The following is a 19,800-nucleotide window of genomic DNA, read 5'->3' on the forward strand; positions in this document are numbered from 1 at the left end:
TAGGGCGTCGAGACTCCTGTCAGAACAGGAAGGGACCGGAAGGGGAAAAAAAATCATTTACAGCATGCAATTAAGTGTATCTTACCTAATTCGATTGACCTATTTTTATACGTCTTCCCCCCCTCTCGTGATGTAATCAAACTTATCGATATAATTTTTATTAGTTTCCTGTTAACGAATCATCTCTACAAAGGTCATAACGATTAGAATTTATAACTGTTAATTTAAATAGAAATCGATAATTAATCTTTACACCGAATTATGTGAAATACTCGGAAAGAATTACCTTAAAATTTCGCAATGGAATATTTACTGAAATTTTATACGGTTCGCATTTGTTGATAAGTCACCGATAATTTCGAAAACAGTAGAGTATAAAGTTCAATTTTTATGTCGGATAGACAGCACGCTTGTCTTTAATTAGCACTAATAGACAAATTATCATCAAGGACTAGCCAGCAAGTCTAATAGCAAACAACACTCGGTAACAGGAGAAGAAGCTGGGAATGTCAACTATTTAACTAGAAGCACCTGCAGTTGTCGCTACAACTTAATTTTTTACTACATGGAAAAAAAGAAAACACGAAGAATGGATTTGTAAGAGCCAAGTGCTGACGTCACGCAGCACCACTCCCTGACAAGGTTCAGGCGGGAGTGTAGCACCACGTGATTGTCAACTTGGAAAGCACTAGAGAGGGTAGGAGTCTGACGTTTGACTAGCCGGCAGCTCTGACTTTACTGTCATTGGTCAAAAGGAAATTCTGTGTTGCTTACGCCAGTTTTGGTACAGAAATGAACTCGTGATCTCAGTCTGCTTTGGCTTCTAGCATGCGAAGGCATATTCTCAGATGGATTTTTTCGAGGTGGACGGATTTACGAGAAGATTCGACGTCGAGTAACGGAATATACTTTCTACAAGTTTGAATATCAAGCATGTCGTTCGGACTGGAAGTTATCGTTTTGGGACTAATCTTTTCTTATTTCCAACCATGCCAAGGTAAGGATTATGATAAAAGAATCGATGAATAATGTACACACCTTGATAAATGATTCTGTCACAAATGAATAGTTGATAAGTAATTTTTATTATAAATTTGAAACGAGATGGATCGTTTATTCTCGATTTATTTGAAGTGAGCTAACATGTCTGGAATGCCACTTAACTACTTACGAATTTGTCAGATTAAAATTAACTTACTGGCTTTTACAATTCAGCTAATAATTTAGAATTATTCAAACATTACATTACTTACAACGAAAATCGAAAATGAATTTTATTTTACGTTAACGATCTACTTGAACTTCTGTCAAAGACTGAAACACGAAGAACGGTATAAAATTATTGCTGTTAAGTTTAAAACAATAAATGATCGTAAAGAGGGACAAAATGGTTTTGAGAACTTTATTCTTAATGAACTAAACTGTTTTCTCTAGGAAGAGAGATTATAAAAGTTTAATGACATCCTTTCATTGAATGTAGCGTAGGAAGCTATTTCTTCGCCCCTAATTTACTTTATTTTAATAATAGTTCTTATTTATTAATATTACTTGTATATGAAACGTTTTCTTTTCTGGGAATGTTCTAGGATAGCTTATATCCTTGTATTCCTTGTTGTTATCTATCCCGAGAGACTGTTAATTTAATCGAAATTGTAATCAATGGGTCTAACGTGTATGGAGATCTTATTTGCATTTAATGACAGTTCAGTCTCCTTCTCTAGGCTTTATATAATGAGTTTGTTTTTTAAATGAAAAAGAAAAGACAAATTTAATGAAAGAAACTGTACTTTTTATAGAATAGCCACCCAAGATTATAAATTCGAAGACTTGAAAAGCCTTAATTAGAATGATATAATGTTTTCTAATAAAAATATTTGCTATGTATTTAAATGTCATTCAAGGACGTTAGCGAAAATGTAAAGCTCAGTAGGCAATGCTTTTGACAATTAAACCAGTTTGAGTATAACTAGTTTTATTTCATTGCATTTTAATTACATAGTAAACATTTATCCTGTGGTAAGATTCGATCGAAACAGGATAAAACCACATGTTTTATTTGTAATGAAAAATCTTATGATATGCTGTAGTTAGCGTGTATTATTATTATTATTTTATTCTTATGAAATTGATCCGGAATGTTCGTTGCAATCTTTCAGAGAAATAAAATAAATAAATGAAAACAACTGTTTTAAAGTTAGCAGAAAGCAAGAAGCCGGCTTGGCCATTTCGATTTTACATCAAGTGGGTTTCGATTTTTCAGCTGCTGTCGACAATTTTCATCATTACAATGAGATGGATTAAGTCTATAAGAATCACAGTATTGTTTCTCTATTAACCGCATTATCTGTCTTGCTTAATGTTACTTCCAGTCAAACAGAATAGTTTTTTGTGCTTCCGAGGAAACGGATTTCCTGAATAGTATCATCTATAGTCAATTTTTTAAAAAATAGTGACCAAAAAGGAACGTGACTAATGGAGAAAAGGCTGACTAAAAGATTTAAAAGGACTATTGACCAAATAAGGAAGATGCTATACCGTTAAGATTAACAGCATATGAATTCTTAGCCTTAAGCCCTTTTATTAACTGGCATGACATCAAAGTCATATTTCACAAGCCATCCATAAAGGAAACTGCCTCAGATTAAACTTAGCAGCTGTCACATAATACAAAGATGAGCGAAATGAACGGATGTGAATAGATAAGAGAATCTGTTCCATTGTTCGAGATCGTCCAGTTGTTCACCGACTAAACACATACAACTATAAATTAATAGCGGTCATTCCTCTCACAAAAGCATTGGACAAGCTTTTTGTCCACTTGGCTTGTTCTAGAACTGTTATTATTTGACAACACACTTATTATTATCTGGGTGTGTGCGGCACTGTAACTCTTAATTCCTATCTTGAGAAGTTCTCATCCATTAGTCGACTTTATCCCGAAACTTCTTCCAACTTGTCATCGACCACACGGGTCAACTTGAGTAATCATGTGTTTCAGTCCGGTTATGACAGTGTCAATTTTGGCTTTACTGCCGTAGATGATATGTAGCTGTCAGAAAGAATATATAAATAGCCTAAAATACACATTAGTTTTTCAAAAGACGGATGTACAATAGTCAGTTTTAATTTCGTTTTTAATCATTTTAACCACTTTAAAAGCTTAGGTCTGGTGAAAATTAAAATAAATAAAAAAACTTTGCTATCGTCTTGCTTCGTTGATTTATTGTTCTTTATAAAAAAATAGAAGTTGACAAATTTTTGGACAACAGATGCATTGTACTGTACCCTCCATGGGACTGTTTGTCACAAATTCGATCCCTTTTGGTCTTAAAATTATTGAATGCGTAGGAGTAGCTATCTGTGAATCAACGTTTAAGATATTTTTTTCCAATCAAACCTTTGACCAAATGCGATTTGTCGTACGTCAAAATTCGTCACTTGGGGATGTACTTTGACAATCATTCTTTGATATATGTTTACCTGTTGCGTAAGTGAGATATGTTACTGACAAAACCAATGACTAATAGTTTATTCAGTAACCGAATATAGAGCCTTAATCTAAACTTTAAATAAAACTCTCTTTCTCGAGTATTAAATGACTCAACTCTAGATATAATATTCATAAATAAACAAAAAAAGAACTGAAACTCCTAATGCAAGGATTTATTTTGAAGCCTCTTTAAAACTTAAAGCTATAACTACTGTAAAGGTTCAAACTCGGCAGATAAACTACATTTATATATATTTAATTTGTTAGTAAGTATTCTTATCAACAAGGAAATCGACTATTTAACGACGTCCATGATTAATCATGTTGATCCAACACTCGTAATTGGTCATTGATTTCGATAACCATAGTTACCGGTTTAAATTAAGTTAACGTATCTGTCAACCAATGTGTAAACGAGAAAAGAAATCATGGTACAAGAGTCAACAAGTGAAGCGAAATCTCATCTAGAACTGCAAATATAAGAAAGGCAACTCTGATTTTGTTACACGAAAGACGAGAGAAGGGAGAGAGAAAAAAAGGGGACGAAATTATAAATGAATATATTAATTAAATATAATTCATTACATGCATAAAAGCAGTGTAGGACGACTTTAATCGATTAATTAAATTCAATACTTATCCGGTTAAAATTACACACGTTTTTTTTTTTTTCTTTTTTAATACCCCTTCATAATGTATTAAATACTTGAATCTGAAAATTCAGGTCGAACCTAACACCTACAATTCAAGTCGAATCCATTAGTGACTTTTATTAAATTAGCTTTAGCGATCAATTAAGAGATTGAAGTGGATTAAATAATAGACTAGTCCTACTTCGAAGATAATCTAGAAATGACAAATATCCTTTGATAAATAAATAACATATTTGAAGAATGATTGATGATAATTATATTTTAGAAAAGATGCTTTAATTAGTCTTTCTATCTTATTAAAATGTAATAATTGCTGGAAATAATTCCATAAGAAACTATAGAAAGTTCTCTCTCCTCTCACCGTCCCCCCCTCTCTTTCTTCTCTCCATCCTCTCTCTCTCTCTCTCTCTCTCTAGCGAAATCTGGCTTAAAAATTTAGAAATATGACATAAAAAATGTAAGAAAATATATTAGCTTCCATTTTTCTTCTTTTGACAAATAATTTCTATAGGAAAAAAAAAACTGTTAAAAAAGAAATTTTCGAAGATAGATTCGTAAAATATTTATCAATTTGCAAATTTACTAAATTCGATTCTGTCAAAAGTGAACGGAGTTTTGCAACTGTTTTGTTGACTTTCGGGTAACTTATAAATAAATCAAGTAGGAAATATTTCATAAAAGTTGGATTCTTATGAAATCAATCTTTAAATGCTCTGTATTAATTTATTTGAGAAAACGGAATGATTTACATCGGTTGATATTCGTTACTTGACGGAAGATCTATAAATAAAGAGAAAGCAAAAAAATAGAAGCGCTTTTCTAATAACAAATAGAATTATTTATCGATTAAGCATAAACAGAAATTACTAAAGACTTCAAATATAAATAATTCCTCAAATGATAAACAATAGATTACACTACAGACGTATATAAACAATTTTGTCCTACTGGCTGCTTAAATTTATATTGCAGAAAGATACTTTTTTTTTCATAAAAAGTTAGAAATGTCGATGCGAAGTGTTAGAACTTATGATCACGCATTGTTAAAATTAAACGGAGTGGCAATGCCAGAAAATGACTGTCTCCTAAGTTAAGGATTCGAATGCAGTTTTCTAATGACTAACCACCATTGGAAAAATCCTCCCCTATTAAAATAGATGATGGAAGTGAACGGTTTCCATCTCTACAAAACGAAAACTAATCCTATTTGTCAAACAGCTACAATAGGATCACGTAATCATCGCCTCTTCCCTAGTGATGACGTCACCTCTTTACAAGACATATTGACGAGAAGTTTTGCAGGACATATTAGTTCTAGTCACGAAAATCCCTAGTCCCTATTCGAGGGCGTGGCCGAATCCCTTGAATAATGAAGAAGCCATTTGCAGGGCACATCACTGGCAACATCCAATTATTTCCATAAATCATACTCTTGTAAGACTTTGATCGGGTTTATTTTCAGCTGAAACACAATCGATACGGACGGAAAGTCGACCCGTCACGTGCTTTTTGACGTCACAGGGAGGGTATTTTTAAAAGAAGAGTCGGTAATTGTCGTAATGTCGTAAGGTTCGCTGGTCTCTGACTCATCTGTCACATTGCTTATCGCATATGTTCAGTGACTTGTCATGCTTAATGTAGTGTATTCCGTTATTCTGTATTGTTATATTCCATTTCGGAAAACTGAACTTTTATGTACTGGCAGCACTTTTTTTGCCAATTATTTTTTATGTGGATCAATGGTTAGATTCCAAAATCTGACGTTCACTATACATCAAATAGGATTTTAAATCGTGTTAGAAGAGAGTTCAGTGCGCTCCTCACCTTTCGATCTCACTTTCTCTGCTACCAAACTTCGGAGAATCCTACATTTGTAAACTTTCGAATCTTATTATCATAATTAAAAGGGTCAATGGGCAGAACTGTACCACTGCACGAATACACGTTGCATCTGCTACTCGTTAACAACTATCTAAAGCGTGTTGTTTCCATTTCGCTCTCGAGATCAGTCGATAACTTTTCTCACTTGTAGTTAATCAAATAGTTCGATTCTTTAACACGTATCCACTTCTATATGTCATATCTAACTCGTTAAATTAACCTGACGTGGAATATTGGTTCGTTAGGTTTCATACTATATATAGATACAATGCATTGTGTTGATAATGGCTTGAAATTATATGTAACTATAATTTTGAATTCTATTATAACTGCAGCATATGTGATTAGCGGGTAAACATATCTCCAAACTGTTTACTGTATGGCATTTCAGGATAACGTTGAATAAAATCTCTTATCGCTGAATGCTCCTTCTACTAAAACATACATTTTACATGATCTGGTGATCAATCCCATAAAATCGTAAATAATCAGAAAAGGCAGGCTGAGTAAACCAATCAAATTTATGAAATACCATTACTATTATAAGTATTTTAAATTTATTTTAATTTTTGATTAAATCCACAATCTCTTAATAGGTAATTTTCTTGCGGGAAACCGCCCTGTAGTTCTTATACTCTGAAGCAAGATAACACTTAATTGCTTTTATCTCCGTGGATGCTATTAGAGTTCAATCTTATCGAACATCCCGGTAAGAAATTAACGAACGATGCTCATAATGTATGATTACATCGAATATTTTAAGCTGAGATGTAATATTATTATTACTGAAGTATCATCGATTCTGAGAGTATCCTACTCGTAGACTGGCAAAAATTAGTTAAGAGCAGAAGTTTTCTAATTACTAATAAAGTAAGTTTCTCTATTGAATTTTTTATTGAAACTACAGTTATAGATCTTCTAACTCACTTAGACAGTAACAAATGAAAAAATCAAAAGCTTCTTCCTCCCTTCGTGGTGAGTCATACAGATGAAAAATAATATAGGGGAAAAGAAGTATCGAACAATACATTCCCTGGAAATAACATCATACTACACGGGGATTTACTTTCTATAAACTACTCAAAAACTAATTTAGAATTAATCGTAGTATATGAAGTCTAACGTATAGAACAATACAGATAAATAAAGCCATTAACACTCGATTAATATAACTGTTATTTTATTTATTCGACATTAATCATTACATAAGTGTCAAAGAGTATACATGTTTCGGGTTGAAATTATTCAAATTTTCGGCTGGAAAAGCAATATAAATCTTTCTTAAATTATAAATCGTGATAGAAGAAATCATCAGATCATCTGAAGAATCTCGAAGCTATTATGGGTCGGGATAAATAACTTTTTGATTTACAGCATTGTCAGATAGTTTGCAAAATGTATTAAAGGATGGCTGCTTCTGACTGACACAAACGATAAGAAGAGATAATACAGAAGAGATTTTTAAAAATCCGAAACAATTACGGGCCTAATAAATTGTTTGGTGTCTCTAATGATGTACTGAGTGGTATTTTCAGTGTTAAGCAATTTATTTAAAGCAGAAAATAACAAGAAACTCAACTGGGTATCATTAATACAAAGCTTTTCAACTTATTAAACTTTCAATTTTTGAAATGTTCATTTTCAAGATAAGTTTCTTTGCATTAATATTAAAAATTATCAACGCTACTAAAGCCTATCTTTCTTTCTTTACTTATTTCGATATATCGACTTTTTTATTCTCTACTCTTACAACGGGAACAATGTCATTTTAAATTGCAATCTCCGTCGCTTGAAATATTGTCCTCATTTCTCACTATCAAGATAATTATCGGTCGAATTCGTTCTTCCGTGCTTTGAAGATTTAACTTTCGAATTTGAATTTTGTGGCATTTACGCATCAACAGAAAAAATTAATCGAATAACTTCGACTTCCGTGTTGCTATCGTAATTGCCTAACTTTTGCCGATATTGATTTTTTCTCTAATCTAAAATTCTAAATAATGAAAATACAATTATTATAAATGACTGTATCTATTTGTAAAATGCTTGGATATTTTAGGTGGAATCAAGTTCAGGGATGGCTTCCACAAACCTAGAATATACGAAAAAGCGCCAGCCGGTACTTACGTTACAACTGTGTACACGTTTAACCCCGAAGGGTCTGAGGGATCGCTACAAGATGTATCGTACACGTTAATCGAAGTCCGTGACTACGCTTACTTTCAGCTCGATTCATCGACTGGTAACTTAAGCACCAAAAAAACCATCGATAAGAAAGCGGGAGACTCTTACGAGGTAACTATCAATGAAAATTCAATACGGCTCGTAATTATTATCGGTTGTAACAGTATTAATATTTAATTTATCATTTACATTGAATAAAACTTTATTTCAAAACGATTAAATGAATACGATGAAAGGGAACTAGGTGAAGGTTTAACCCCATTTTAACAGGTTCAGCCCAAGATGTTTAAAATAACCTGAGGGGTTCAAGACCGACCGATCAAACAATAGATAAAATGATTAGTATTCCTAATCTGGTATGTCAGAGGTTATTTGATATATTTATCACGCCACCGTGTTACCGAAATTAATTAACCCCGCTTGAATTCGATTGACCTTGAAACCTTTTACTAAGAAGAGGATAATTAATCGAATATCTGTTCTAAATTGTTAATTCGGTTGTGGCGGGAGGCCAAATATTAATTGTTAAATACCACACACGGCCAGCTGAACCTTATCCGAATTAATAATTAGAAAATTTGTTCGAGTATTTTAATAATTTCGATATCTCCGAGGGTCAATGACACGGCTTAGAGAATTTCTTATCAGTTTTGAAGAGACGACTCTAATTAGATATTTAGGCAAAATATGCTAATATTTTACACGTATTTCTGTAATTGAATTTGAAAACAAACGATGAATTAATAATTCTATTACTTATTACAGATAATTATTGTGGCAATTCATCAGGGCGAGACACGATTATTGCAGATGGATATTTACGTTACGGTTTATAACACTTTTATTCCAAAATTCGAAAAATCCCTTTATCGAGCAGAACTACACACCGAAGTATCCGGTGGAACTTTAGTGCTTCAAGTTAAAGCTAACGACAAAGATCCTGTTAAGTATAATAAAGAAATCTATTATACAATGGAAAGAAACGAAGCCAGTTCGTACTTTGCATTAAACGAAAATACTGGAGATATACTTGTACGAAAAAAATTAAACAACGCTCCTAAAAAACTACTTTTTAGAGTATTCGCCGAAGATGGAGGATCACCTAAAAGAACTTCCGAAACTTTTGTAGAAATCGTAATCAAGACCATATCAGGTGAGCCAAGGTGATAAACAATTACTGTAATTTCTTTTATAAAATAATTCATTTTCTAGAAATTACAATGATTTAATAATAAAACGAAATGCTTAAAAAAAACCTTAAGTAGGCGTATCCTGTTTCAAGTATTGTTAGAATGTCGACATGGTTCCTTTTAAGTATATGTTAAATATGTCAATTGGGATTGATGTGCAACAACGCAAAGGCGTGTAGGCTTATACAATTCCAGAAATAAATGCCTTGTCTGTTTTTAACAACTTTCAAGTAATGTTGCTACAGCAACATTTACACTGGAAATGATTACTTTTAATTTGAATGAATTACAAAATAAAATTAACATCACGAACACAATTCCATTATTAAAAAGAAAGAAGTTTAAATATATAAAATTATTATTATTTTTTCGATAAAAAACATCTTTATTTATTTATCAGTGGTAAATAATCAATGTTTATAATAAAAATTTCTACCGTAAATACGGTTGTTTGGGAATTTTAGAAAAATTCCATTATTATATAAATAAATAATACTTTTAAAATATATTTTTTAGTATTTTATACAATTATTACGTATCAGATATTAATAGATTTAGTTAGATTTAATACAGCTTTATCACATTCGTGGATAATTATAATTGGAACTAATTATATCCGTGATAAAATTATATAATGTTATTGAAGTACGTAAAAATCGAATACAACAAAACACACAAAATAAAACTAAGTAAACTTTGGTCGATAATGAATCTCAATCTCCCATTAACAGAGAAAAAGTCTGTTATCGCTGGACTGTAATTCAATACATTGAACAGCAATTAAAACTTTAACTACATTACGTTTTTAAAAACTTTAATTAATAACTTTTGACCCGCTCGCTGATAATAAAACGTAACTTCAGATCAAACGTTTAAATATGTTTATTTGTCTTACAGTATTTTTCCTTCTATGTAATTTTTTTTACATTATCTTCTAACCATTCTGCAACTAAACTATAATAATAAAAATGTAGATTTTGAATGGAGAATTTAATTATTTACTTTTTCTAGATAAATATTGGAATCAATAAACTGAAGATTTTGAATTTAAATGATAATTATCTTCTAATTTAATCGACTTAATATCAGTTTCGTAGCAATTACAATATAATATTAAGACATATAACAACAATTATTTAAGCTTTTATCCATGGAAAAACTTTCATTTAAATGCCTGGAATATTTATAACTTTGAAATAAATTAAAATAATTAGCCGTGTGAAACTTACTCAAATCGCTAATCCGTCAACTATAATATATTTATAAATTATGTAAAGAGTAAAATTGCATTTGACGAAAAATATGAGTTCAAATTAATATAGCAACGGTTTAAAAATCTATAGAAATTGAATTAATCATTTAAATTTATTCATTGTTTCTGATAATCCATTTCGCTCGCATTATAATCTTTCATAGACTAGTTTGTATTACTGGTAATTATATACACTAGCCTAAATTCTGGTGTAGCATCCATGTAAATGTAACTATAATATTAATGCAGCGAAGATGGTAGCAATAAACACAAACGTTTAGATATTGGGAATATTTTATAAGTAAAAATAGCGAGTCTATTATATCTTATAGCCTCGATGATTGCCTCATAATTTAATAATAAAAATACATTAATTCTCACACGAGTTAACTGTGAAGCAATACTGTATATTTGTTTCGTTTATTATATACTTGATACTAAAGTTATTTTCATATGATACATTGTTTCGTAAGTTATACAGTAAACTAGTATCGAATTAGACAAATAATATTACTTCATAACTAGTCAAATCGTATTCTAAACGGTTCAAATATACTGTATCTACGTACAGTACATCTCGACTTACTGAAACAATACAGATTATTAAAAAAAAACGATTCAGTCTTATGAATTATTTTAATTACTTTTAAGTCTATTAGTCTACGAGAGATTAATCCTTATTTCTTTATTGTTTAATCAATTTAAGTAATGTTTATCAGAACGAAATATTTACCTTTCCCTGAAAATACATATAAAAGAAAGATAAAAACATCCATTCAAATAAATTATTATGTAAAAATATTCTCGGTTTTAAGCACGAAAAAGTAACGTGTATAATTCTCAATTATATATATTTAAATTTTTAATCGATTAGAGAGTTAGAGACTTCATGAAATAAAATATAGATTAAGGCGTTATTCATATTAATTGATGTTAGTATTTTAAGAATCATTGGATATTAATAAAATATTACTTTACTTCAGTTATGTTTATTCGAGAAAATTTATTCCTTGAAAGTATATCTACAATTAAATTCACATAATTATTCAATTTAAATTTATTTTATTTTATTTTTTCCCCTGCAAAATTGACTTCCTCATTAACTTCACCCTTCTATGCAAGGAAATACTGATTTGACAATTTAAATAACTACAAAATTTACCATTATAAAACAGTTTTTGGTATTCTCTTTTACGTATAATTACGTATAGAATAGATATTTTATGTTAATAAAACTTATAAAATAAATAACGATCGGATTTTAAATAAATGCTGAAAGACATTCTAGCATAATATATACAGTTTATATTTATCTGTCATACCGGTCGCCCCCTCACTGATAATATAAAGTTTACAGGTGGCTCCTATTAAAATAAATTACATTAATGCTGCTAGAATAAACGTTAGAGTAGAAAGATCACTTCGTTATATTTGAGTAGTATTTCGTACGAAAAGTACAACTGTATGTCAAAATTTCCACGAAGCTTATCTACCGCCTTGTCTAAATAACGATAATATTCTTTTCCCTTAAGCATGGGACGATAATAATCTGATAACATAGATTTATTTTTATGTATGTTCTACGCGTATACGCTCCTCCCATTCAATTTTCTTCTGTCAGACAATAATTAACAACTACGATAAAAAGTGAAAGAATAGAGATGAAAATTTAAATGGTTTTATTTGATTTTTCAGAGCCGATAGATGTTACGGTCGGCAATACTACCGAGACATCTGTAAAAATATGTTGGAAGCATCCGAATTATGGGCAGGTGAACGGATATCTAGTCAGGTACCACGAAGCAAAACGGCTGGATGCGTCACCTTCACAAGTCAATCTTACCACCAACGCCAGTTCTGTGTGTACACTGTTAGAAAATGTTAGTCCTTGGACAGATTACCAATTCCGTCTCTACGCATGGAATATGAATGAAACAGGACTGGGAAGCGATATCGTTCCCTTTGGCACCAGACCAAATTGTAAGGACTTAACTATCTCCACCCCGATTTCTTTTTCTTTTAAATGTATTTTTTCAAATTTTATTCTTTGCAAAAACACAAACCATTTAGGCAACATAAAGTGACTATTATCTATCCACATTAATATTTTATATCGTTAATGTGTAGTTAGATTCGGTTTCTTATTCTTCTTTTATGATTAATGACTTCAAAGATGAATAGATAAATCGGGATATTATATATTTATCCCAATTACTGGTACAGGGACATATATTTTTTATAATCCCGAAACTTTCAAATGTTCAATTACAAATTCGATATTCTCTAGTTTAATGATTCCAAAGTAATATTATAAATATTTTAATTTAGTAATTATTTTTGTTTTCTTTTTAGTTACTAAAAAAGATAGAAGATTAGAATATTTATTTTCAAAGTTTAACCGATAAATAGTTTAGGCTATATTAGCATAATTCTGTAAACTTTAACTATAGAATGAATAGACTGTTGAATCTTTTTGGCTCTGTATATGTAGAATTAATTGAAGCTTGTGCATTTAATCTAGTTGTAAATTATGAAATGTTTATTTATTTTCAGTTTGTGCACGTCGAATAGCTGTATGTAGAAATGGCAAATGCCAAACGATCAATCACCAACCCGGTTATATATGTCATTGTGAAACAGGATATTACGGTTTCAATTGTGACAGATTCGATCCCTGTTCTTTAAATCCCTGCGAAAATTATGGAACTTGCAGAAACATATCCGATTCTATGTACGAATGTCAATGCGCTAGTGGCTTCTCCGGAAACTCCTGTAATATTTTCAATCCTTGTGCCATTCGTCCGTCTCCTTGCCAGAATAACGGAAAGTGCGAAAGCAAACAGACTCACACTTATCATTGTCTATGCTCAATGGGATATTATGGTAGCAAATGCCAATATTACGATCCCTGTATATCTAGTCCTTGTATAAATGGCGTTTGCAGGAATATTTCCGATACCGATTTTCAATGTAGATGCAATCCTGGATTTACAGGTAAGGAAATATACGAAATTTTTATTAACATGTAAGAAATCGTTTAAATCTCTTGAATTTCAAAGGTAAATTATGCGAAACGGATTTTAACGAATGTTCATTAAATCCGTGTGAAAATGGAGGGACCTGCACCGATGGTGTCAATTCCTATAAATGTGACTGTGTATCTGGTTACAGAGGAAGAAGATGCCAGCATATAAGTAAGTTTTTAACGGAAAATGTTATAAATTTCTTCTCAAATCATACGTGTATTATTTATTATATTTATATTTTATTTCAGTTCGTTGCCCATCAGAAGTTATTACATTAAAGGATAAAGGAAAGTTTGAATGGAAAGACACACCTCACGGAAAAACAGCTTATCTAGACTGTCCATATGGAACTATCTCCTCTTTAAACACCACTATAAACACCGCCAAAAGAAAATGCAAATTATTAGAAAACAATACAGTAGTCTGGGGAAAGATGGATACAGAGAAATGTAGAGAAAAGGCACGTTAGCATTCTCATTATATTAGAAATTTTATAACGCAAACTGAATATAATTAATCTATATTTTTTTTACAGGGATTTAAAATCGCCGAAGATATCGCAGGAAAACTGAAATTAATGACAGAAGATCCCAATAACTTAAACGCAGAAAAGTTAGCTTCTACCGCAGAACAAATTCAAAATGTAGTCGATTATGCGGTAAAAGATGAAACGGTAAGATTGAAATTTTACTGTACACCAAACGTAATACATTTTTATTAATTTAGTTTTACGAACATGCAGATAGCACGTAGCATGTTTTCCGTCATTAGCAACGTAATGGCCGTCAATCAAACTGTTCTAGATTCAGGAGATCAAGATGGCACTAATACTGGAAAGTAAGTCCATTTTAAAACTATCGTAAAATTTTATAGTATCGAAATTAAATAAACGTTAATAATCTATTACTTCATAAATATCATCTCCTGTTAATTATTACCTATTTTAAGCTTAAAAAGAATTAAATAATACGATACCAGATCTTTGTTTTCAGAGCAAATCCATTGAGAATATGTGAAATTTTGCGCATTCGAGTATTTCTTTTAAAAAAAAGTAACAATTTAACGTTGAAAAACTTGATCATTTTAACAAATTTGGCAAAGTTACTTGGCGAAATCGATAAACAATCTCGGAAAAGTAATAAAATTTTCATATTAAAATGAAATGAATAGCGAACCGCCCCGCTAACCCAACTAGATTTCAATATATGTCAAGGTTTCTCTGTATTTCTTTTTCGCGTCATGATCTAAAAGTATTTTTATTCTTCGAAGAAAACTAAATGAATTTTGAATCTCTTTTAGGTTAGTAGAAGCAATCGATAAGTATCTTTCTAAAGTCGATCTGAATGAACAAGGGACTATCAGTTTCGAAACAGAAAATGTGGCTATTAAAGCTACTAAAGTCGATGAAAAAACAGAAATTACGCGAGATTTACTTACTTTTTCGCCTTCCTATCGACACAAAGATATTAGAACTAGAAGAACTTCCGAAGGTGAAGAAGTCGAAGAAATGGTAAAAAAAAAACTAATTATTTTTCATATTATTAATTAATTAATTAACATTTTTAAATAATGAATAAGATGTTATTTTTCTCTTCAGTTTTCCTCAATAACTCTTTCATCGGAAGTAATTACATTAGCTCAAAAACAAGCTAAAGATGCCATTCGTTTAAAGTTTACTGCTTTCAAAAACAACAAATTCTTTCGTCCCAAGAGAAATTGCCCAAAGAACTCTTGCAGCGCAACGGATGCGTTACTTGGTGGGTATTCATTTACAAACAAAAACGTTTAAAATTAAAATTAAATTAAGCTTTCTTCTAGTTACGGATTGTCGTGTAATACAAGCGAGCGTCAATAATGTCCGGGTAACTAATTTAACTGATCCAGTAGAATATTGGATACCGACTTCCCCTAATTTACCAATTTTATGCGTTTATTGGAATAATGAAGGTGATATATATATATATATATATATATTATATTATTTATTTTAAAATTTGTTATTTGTTTTATTACGCAAAAGATGGCAGCATGTGTCTTTTTTATTTTTCAGAAAAAGTATGGTCGACGGATGGTCTTTGGTCCAATCAAACTGATAATTATACGCTCTGTTTTTCTAATCATCTCACAGCATTTTCAATTCTTTTGGTAATTTTTTTTAATTTTAATAAATACTTTCAATATATCAACCAGTATATATACAATTAAAACAGTTGTTTATGCGGTGAAATAATACTATGGAAGTAGCGCAGGTAACAAGCTAGACGGACGACAACTACACCGAAGTTGCTACACAACACCGGGAAAGAGCAATAAGCGCGTACTCGGTGTCCCCAATGTGACACTCACGCCGAGGATATCGAATAGCTAAAGGGCGTAATTAATGCCTCGCGCATACTTTTAAATCGCGGAAGTTATTTAAAGACGTATACACTACGTTGTGTTGAATTTACTTTTTTTCCTATTTAAAATAAAATTCTTTTGCAGGATCCCGAACCAAATACAAACGTATCCGATGAGCATCAAAAAGCTCTTTCGCTCATTTCTTATATCGGATGTGGATTATCTGTTTTTGGATTATTCCTAACTATTATTACTTATTCTCTGTTCAGGTACGAATACAACTCGAGTTTTAATTGCTATATTAATGTGGACATTATAATTAATTAATTAATTAATAATAATATTATTATTATTCAGGTGTTTGAATAGGGATCATTCTGGGAAAATCTTGCTCAATCTCTGCATCTCTATGCTTTTAATGAATCTATCGTTTCTAGCCAACTCTATTCCATTTTTTCGTAAAGAATTGTGTACAATATCAGCCATATTCATCCATTATTTTGTTCTGACCACTTTATCTTGGATGTGCGTAGAAGCTATAAATATCTACCAATTATTAATTCATGTATTTGCATCGGTAGAAACTCGTTTTATGTTAAAAAGGTTCATTGTTGCTTGGGGTAAGTTTTATTTACGTAAAAAACATTTGCGAGTTGTCATTTCCAAGCTCATAAATTTTTTCGTATTTTCAGGAATTCCATTTATCATTGTGGCCATAACAGCAGGAATAAATGTAAAATATTACAAAAATCCAAATGAGTAGTAAGTATTCTTGCAAAAAAACTTTGTTTGGATATGTTTTAAGGTTGTTTAATATAAGTTACATTTCATTTCAGCTGTATGTTGTCTCCAGAAAACCCATATGTCTATTATATTTCTCTTCTTGGACCGTCTTGTCTTATTTTATCTGTAAATTTAATTGTATTCATTATGGTGAGTCGAGTGTTATTTACTCCTCGCATGAACTCCAAACCAGGGGCAACGAAAAAGAGAGGAACTGTCACAATTGCTCAGATCCGTGGTGCGTTTACTGTTATGGTGCTTTTAGGAATAACTTGGGTATTTGGAGCCCTAGCCGTGAAACAATTGAAGTTAATATTTCAATATATTTTCTGTATTGCGAATTCTCTTCAAGGGTTATTGATTTTCATCGTCAGATGTTTGTTATATCCAGAAGCTAGATGTGCTTGGAAACAATTAATATCTACCGGCACTTTAAAACGACATCGTGGTGTTTCACCTCCCGGAGGCTCCTGGTACGCAAATTCAAATTCCAGTCAAAAACAAAACGGTTGTTCAACATCTAGTCGTCTAAACAGTAGCGAGAATACAAACGCTATTGTCTTCAATACTAATTATTGGAATTCTGAAAAAGAATCAAGCAGATCATTACCACTGAAGTTCCCTTGTTTGGGTACTGTCACCACTGCTAAAAACAATGTTCAGCAAAAAGAACCAAAACGAAAATCAAACAATACTGGTTTATATGGGACTACTTATGCCAGAAATTCTAGAGATCTTCCTCCTCCTCTTAATGATCCTACAATTGTTTATATAGACGAAGAAGAACAAGAGAAAGTATTGGACAATTCGCATCCTTCCGATGTGTATAAAAGTCTTTTGGAGCGACCCGATTATTTTAGTCAAGAATTGGAAAAAAGAAACACGCTTCAGAGGACTGTCACTACTTTCTTAACGGGAAGGGAAGGACAGAGAGATACACCCACTGCTTCGCTTCTTGCAGAATCTCCTCATACGGAACAGAGTAGTGTGGCCGAAAGTCCTGCTCCCACAGAACAGATGCCACAAACACGAAATGAAAAGAAGAAATTATCAGTCAAGTCAAAAGAATCGAATGAAGATAACCGAAATGAAATCACAACCCAAACTAGAATGGACAGCACAGAAGAACGTACAGAACTATAAAAACTGAAAAGGGGGATTTATTTCTCTCGTCAATTAGTCCAAAGATTGGCAGTATTATTCAGGTGACATATTCATAAGCTGACCTTAAATTATATACTCACCTACCCATAGTCCTCTCGAAGAGGCGCAATGTACAGAACAGGTGGATAAAAAGTCCTATGATATATTTGTTATAATCTCGTTTAAAAAATACTACTAATTAGTAAATTCAAGAAATTCGATGTAAAGATTTAATTAGAAATTAAATTGTTTTTAACCTTCTTGTCATGCAGTTATTAACATTTTTGGATATGTACCGTCTCCATTTATTGAATGTACTTTGAGTATCGGAAGTTCATTGAAGCAAAAAAAATAATAATAATAAATTTTAAATTATATGAAAACTAATTGTATTTTCCTACGTATAATTTTAGCATTACTCAAAAATTAAACAAAAAAAAAAAACAATTACAATTAACGATGATATTCTAGAATCTTAAATATCAAATAAAAAATGTTTTCACACTAGAACTGAATAGGAAGGACTTTTTTTCAAATCACACTTCGTTAGCGCAGCAAAATAAAGCAAAATTATATCATTTTCTTCTATAAATGCTCAAAAAAAAAAAAAAAAAAAATATACGAAACCCAATTATAAGAGAATTTATAACTGAAAATTAAAAGCAATTTGAATATTCTCTATAAGTTTCCAATTTCGACATCAGATGGCGACACCGATACTTTAAAATTTATTTATTAATAATGAATAAATTCGCGTATATAATATAAAGTTTTTCTAACATATTTAGTAAATAAATTAAATTTAAATTATTAATATTAATTAATCATATCCCAAATCCATTTTAATAAATTTTAAGTTTTAAATTTACTTGTATTATATATATACAAATGACACTAAAAATTAATTTACGCAACTATTGTATGATTATATTATATTTAGATTTTTGTTTTAAAAATAACACAGACTAATTTATTTTTTATGTTTTCTCAAATCATATGAAAATACTAGAATTTTCAGTGAAAATTTATAAAGTTACAGTGCTTCCATCTGGTGAGAAAACTTTAAAATAATTAAAATTGCTACCACGAAATCTATTCGTATCTTAGTTTATCTTAAAGACATTACTATTTAATTTAATTAATATTTGAATTTAATAATAATAATAATAATAATATCAGTTAAATTATAAGTAATATGTTAACATATTAATACACATTGAAAATTGAACTGAAAAAAAAACATCATACTATATTTAGAAAAGCAGATAATGTGAATACATAAAACAAGTAATAGTAACTCATAAACTGTAAGAGACAAGATACAAAATGGAATCTTGGTTTAAAAAAAAAGTCACCTGATAAATTTCTTTCAGAAAATTATTCCCTTCTGGGTGGAGTTATCTCTAGGGATGATATCTTTGTACCGAGGGGACTATACTAGAACTAGTGAAGCTGGCAAATGACACGCGATATGGCGTGCGATTTTGTGTAGCAAATCTCTGGCAAGTTAAAAAAAACAAAAAAAAAAAAAAGTATATTCGCTTAGTAAACCTATTTCGATATAACAGGATGCTCCTAAAAGTCACCCCTTCAATCTTCTGAATGATACGGTTTATAACAATAATTCTCCCCTTTCTTTTAAAAATTATAATACGTAAATGTATGAACATTAAAGCTATAAATAATTATAAAATAATAATAATAATAATAATAATAAATAAATTATTTTATAAAATGAATAAAAATCTTTTTCGGTATTTTATTCGCTCTTCCCCCCTTTCATTTTTAATCCGTTGATTAATAATGAAGGCATTACCGCACGCAATATTGCAATATTCAGTGGTATCGAGTGAGCATT

At 30.9% G+C, this 19,800-nt stretch overlaps 1 protein-coding gene across 2 annotated transcripts; it reads left to right on the forward strand.

Moving 5' to 3' along the window:
* The first annotated feature begins 450 nt into the window (after positions 1 to 450).
* LOC136975803 (adhesion G protein-coupled receptor E2-like) lies at positions 451 to 18,205 on the forward strand. 2 transcript variants are annotated; one of them, XM_067270940.1, is made up of 17 exons: positions 451 to 997; positions 8,084 to 8,319; positions 8,974 to 9,361; positions 12,346 to 12,630; positions 13,204 to 13,644; positions 13,710 to 13,844; positions 13,925 to 14,136; positions 14,212 to 14,349; positions 14,419 to 14,513; positions 14,976 to 15,186; positions 15,274 to 15,433; positions 15,495 to 15,623; positions 15,727 to 15,821; positions 16,161 to 16,285; positions 16,374 to 16,636; positions 16,709 to 16,778; positions 16,853 to 18,205. In XM_067270940.1, exons 1-17 carry the CDS (start codon positions 934 to 936, stop codon positions 17,940 to 17,942), a joined length of 4,137 nt encoding a protein of 1,378 aa, XP_067127041.1. In that variant the 5' UTR covers positions 451 to 933; the 3' UTR covers positions 17,943 to 18,205. The 2 variants fall into 2 exon arrangements, with proteins under 2 accessions (XP_067127041.1, XP_067127042.1); XM_067270941.1 differs by lacking the exon at positions 12,346 to 12,630.
* The last annotated feature ends 1,595 nt before the right edge of the window (positions 18,206 to 19,800 follow it).

Source organism: Centruroides vittatus, unplaced genomic scaffold (assembly GCF_030686945.1).
Source record: "Centruroides vittatus isolate TY-2023 unplaced genomic scaffold, ASM3068694v2 contig_388, whole genome shotgun sequence".
Classification (NCBI taxonomy): Eukaryota; Metazoa; Arthropoda; class Arachnida; order Scorpiones; family Buthidae; genus Centruroides; species Centruroides vittatus.

Excerpts from the sequence above, each read along its gene's own strand:
- LOC136975803 (XM_067270940.1), top strand. The coding sequence starts at position 934 with ATGTCGTTCGGACTGGAAGTTATCGTTTTGGGACTAATCTTTTCTTAT. Across the intron at positions 14,350-14,418 it reads ATGCGGTAAAAGATGAAACG|ATAGCACGTAGCATGTTTTC; the intron begins GTAAGATTGAAA and ends ACGAACATGCAG. Across the intron at positions 16,637-16,708 it reads AAGGTTCATTGTTGCTTGGG|GAATTCCATTTATCATTGTG; the intron begins GTAAGTTTTATT and ends TCGTATTTTCAG.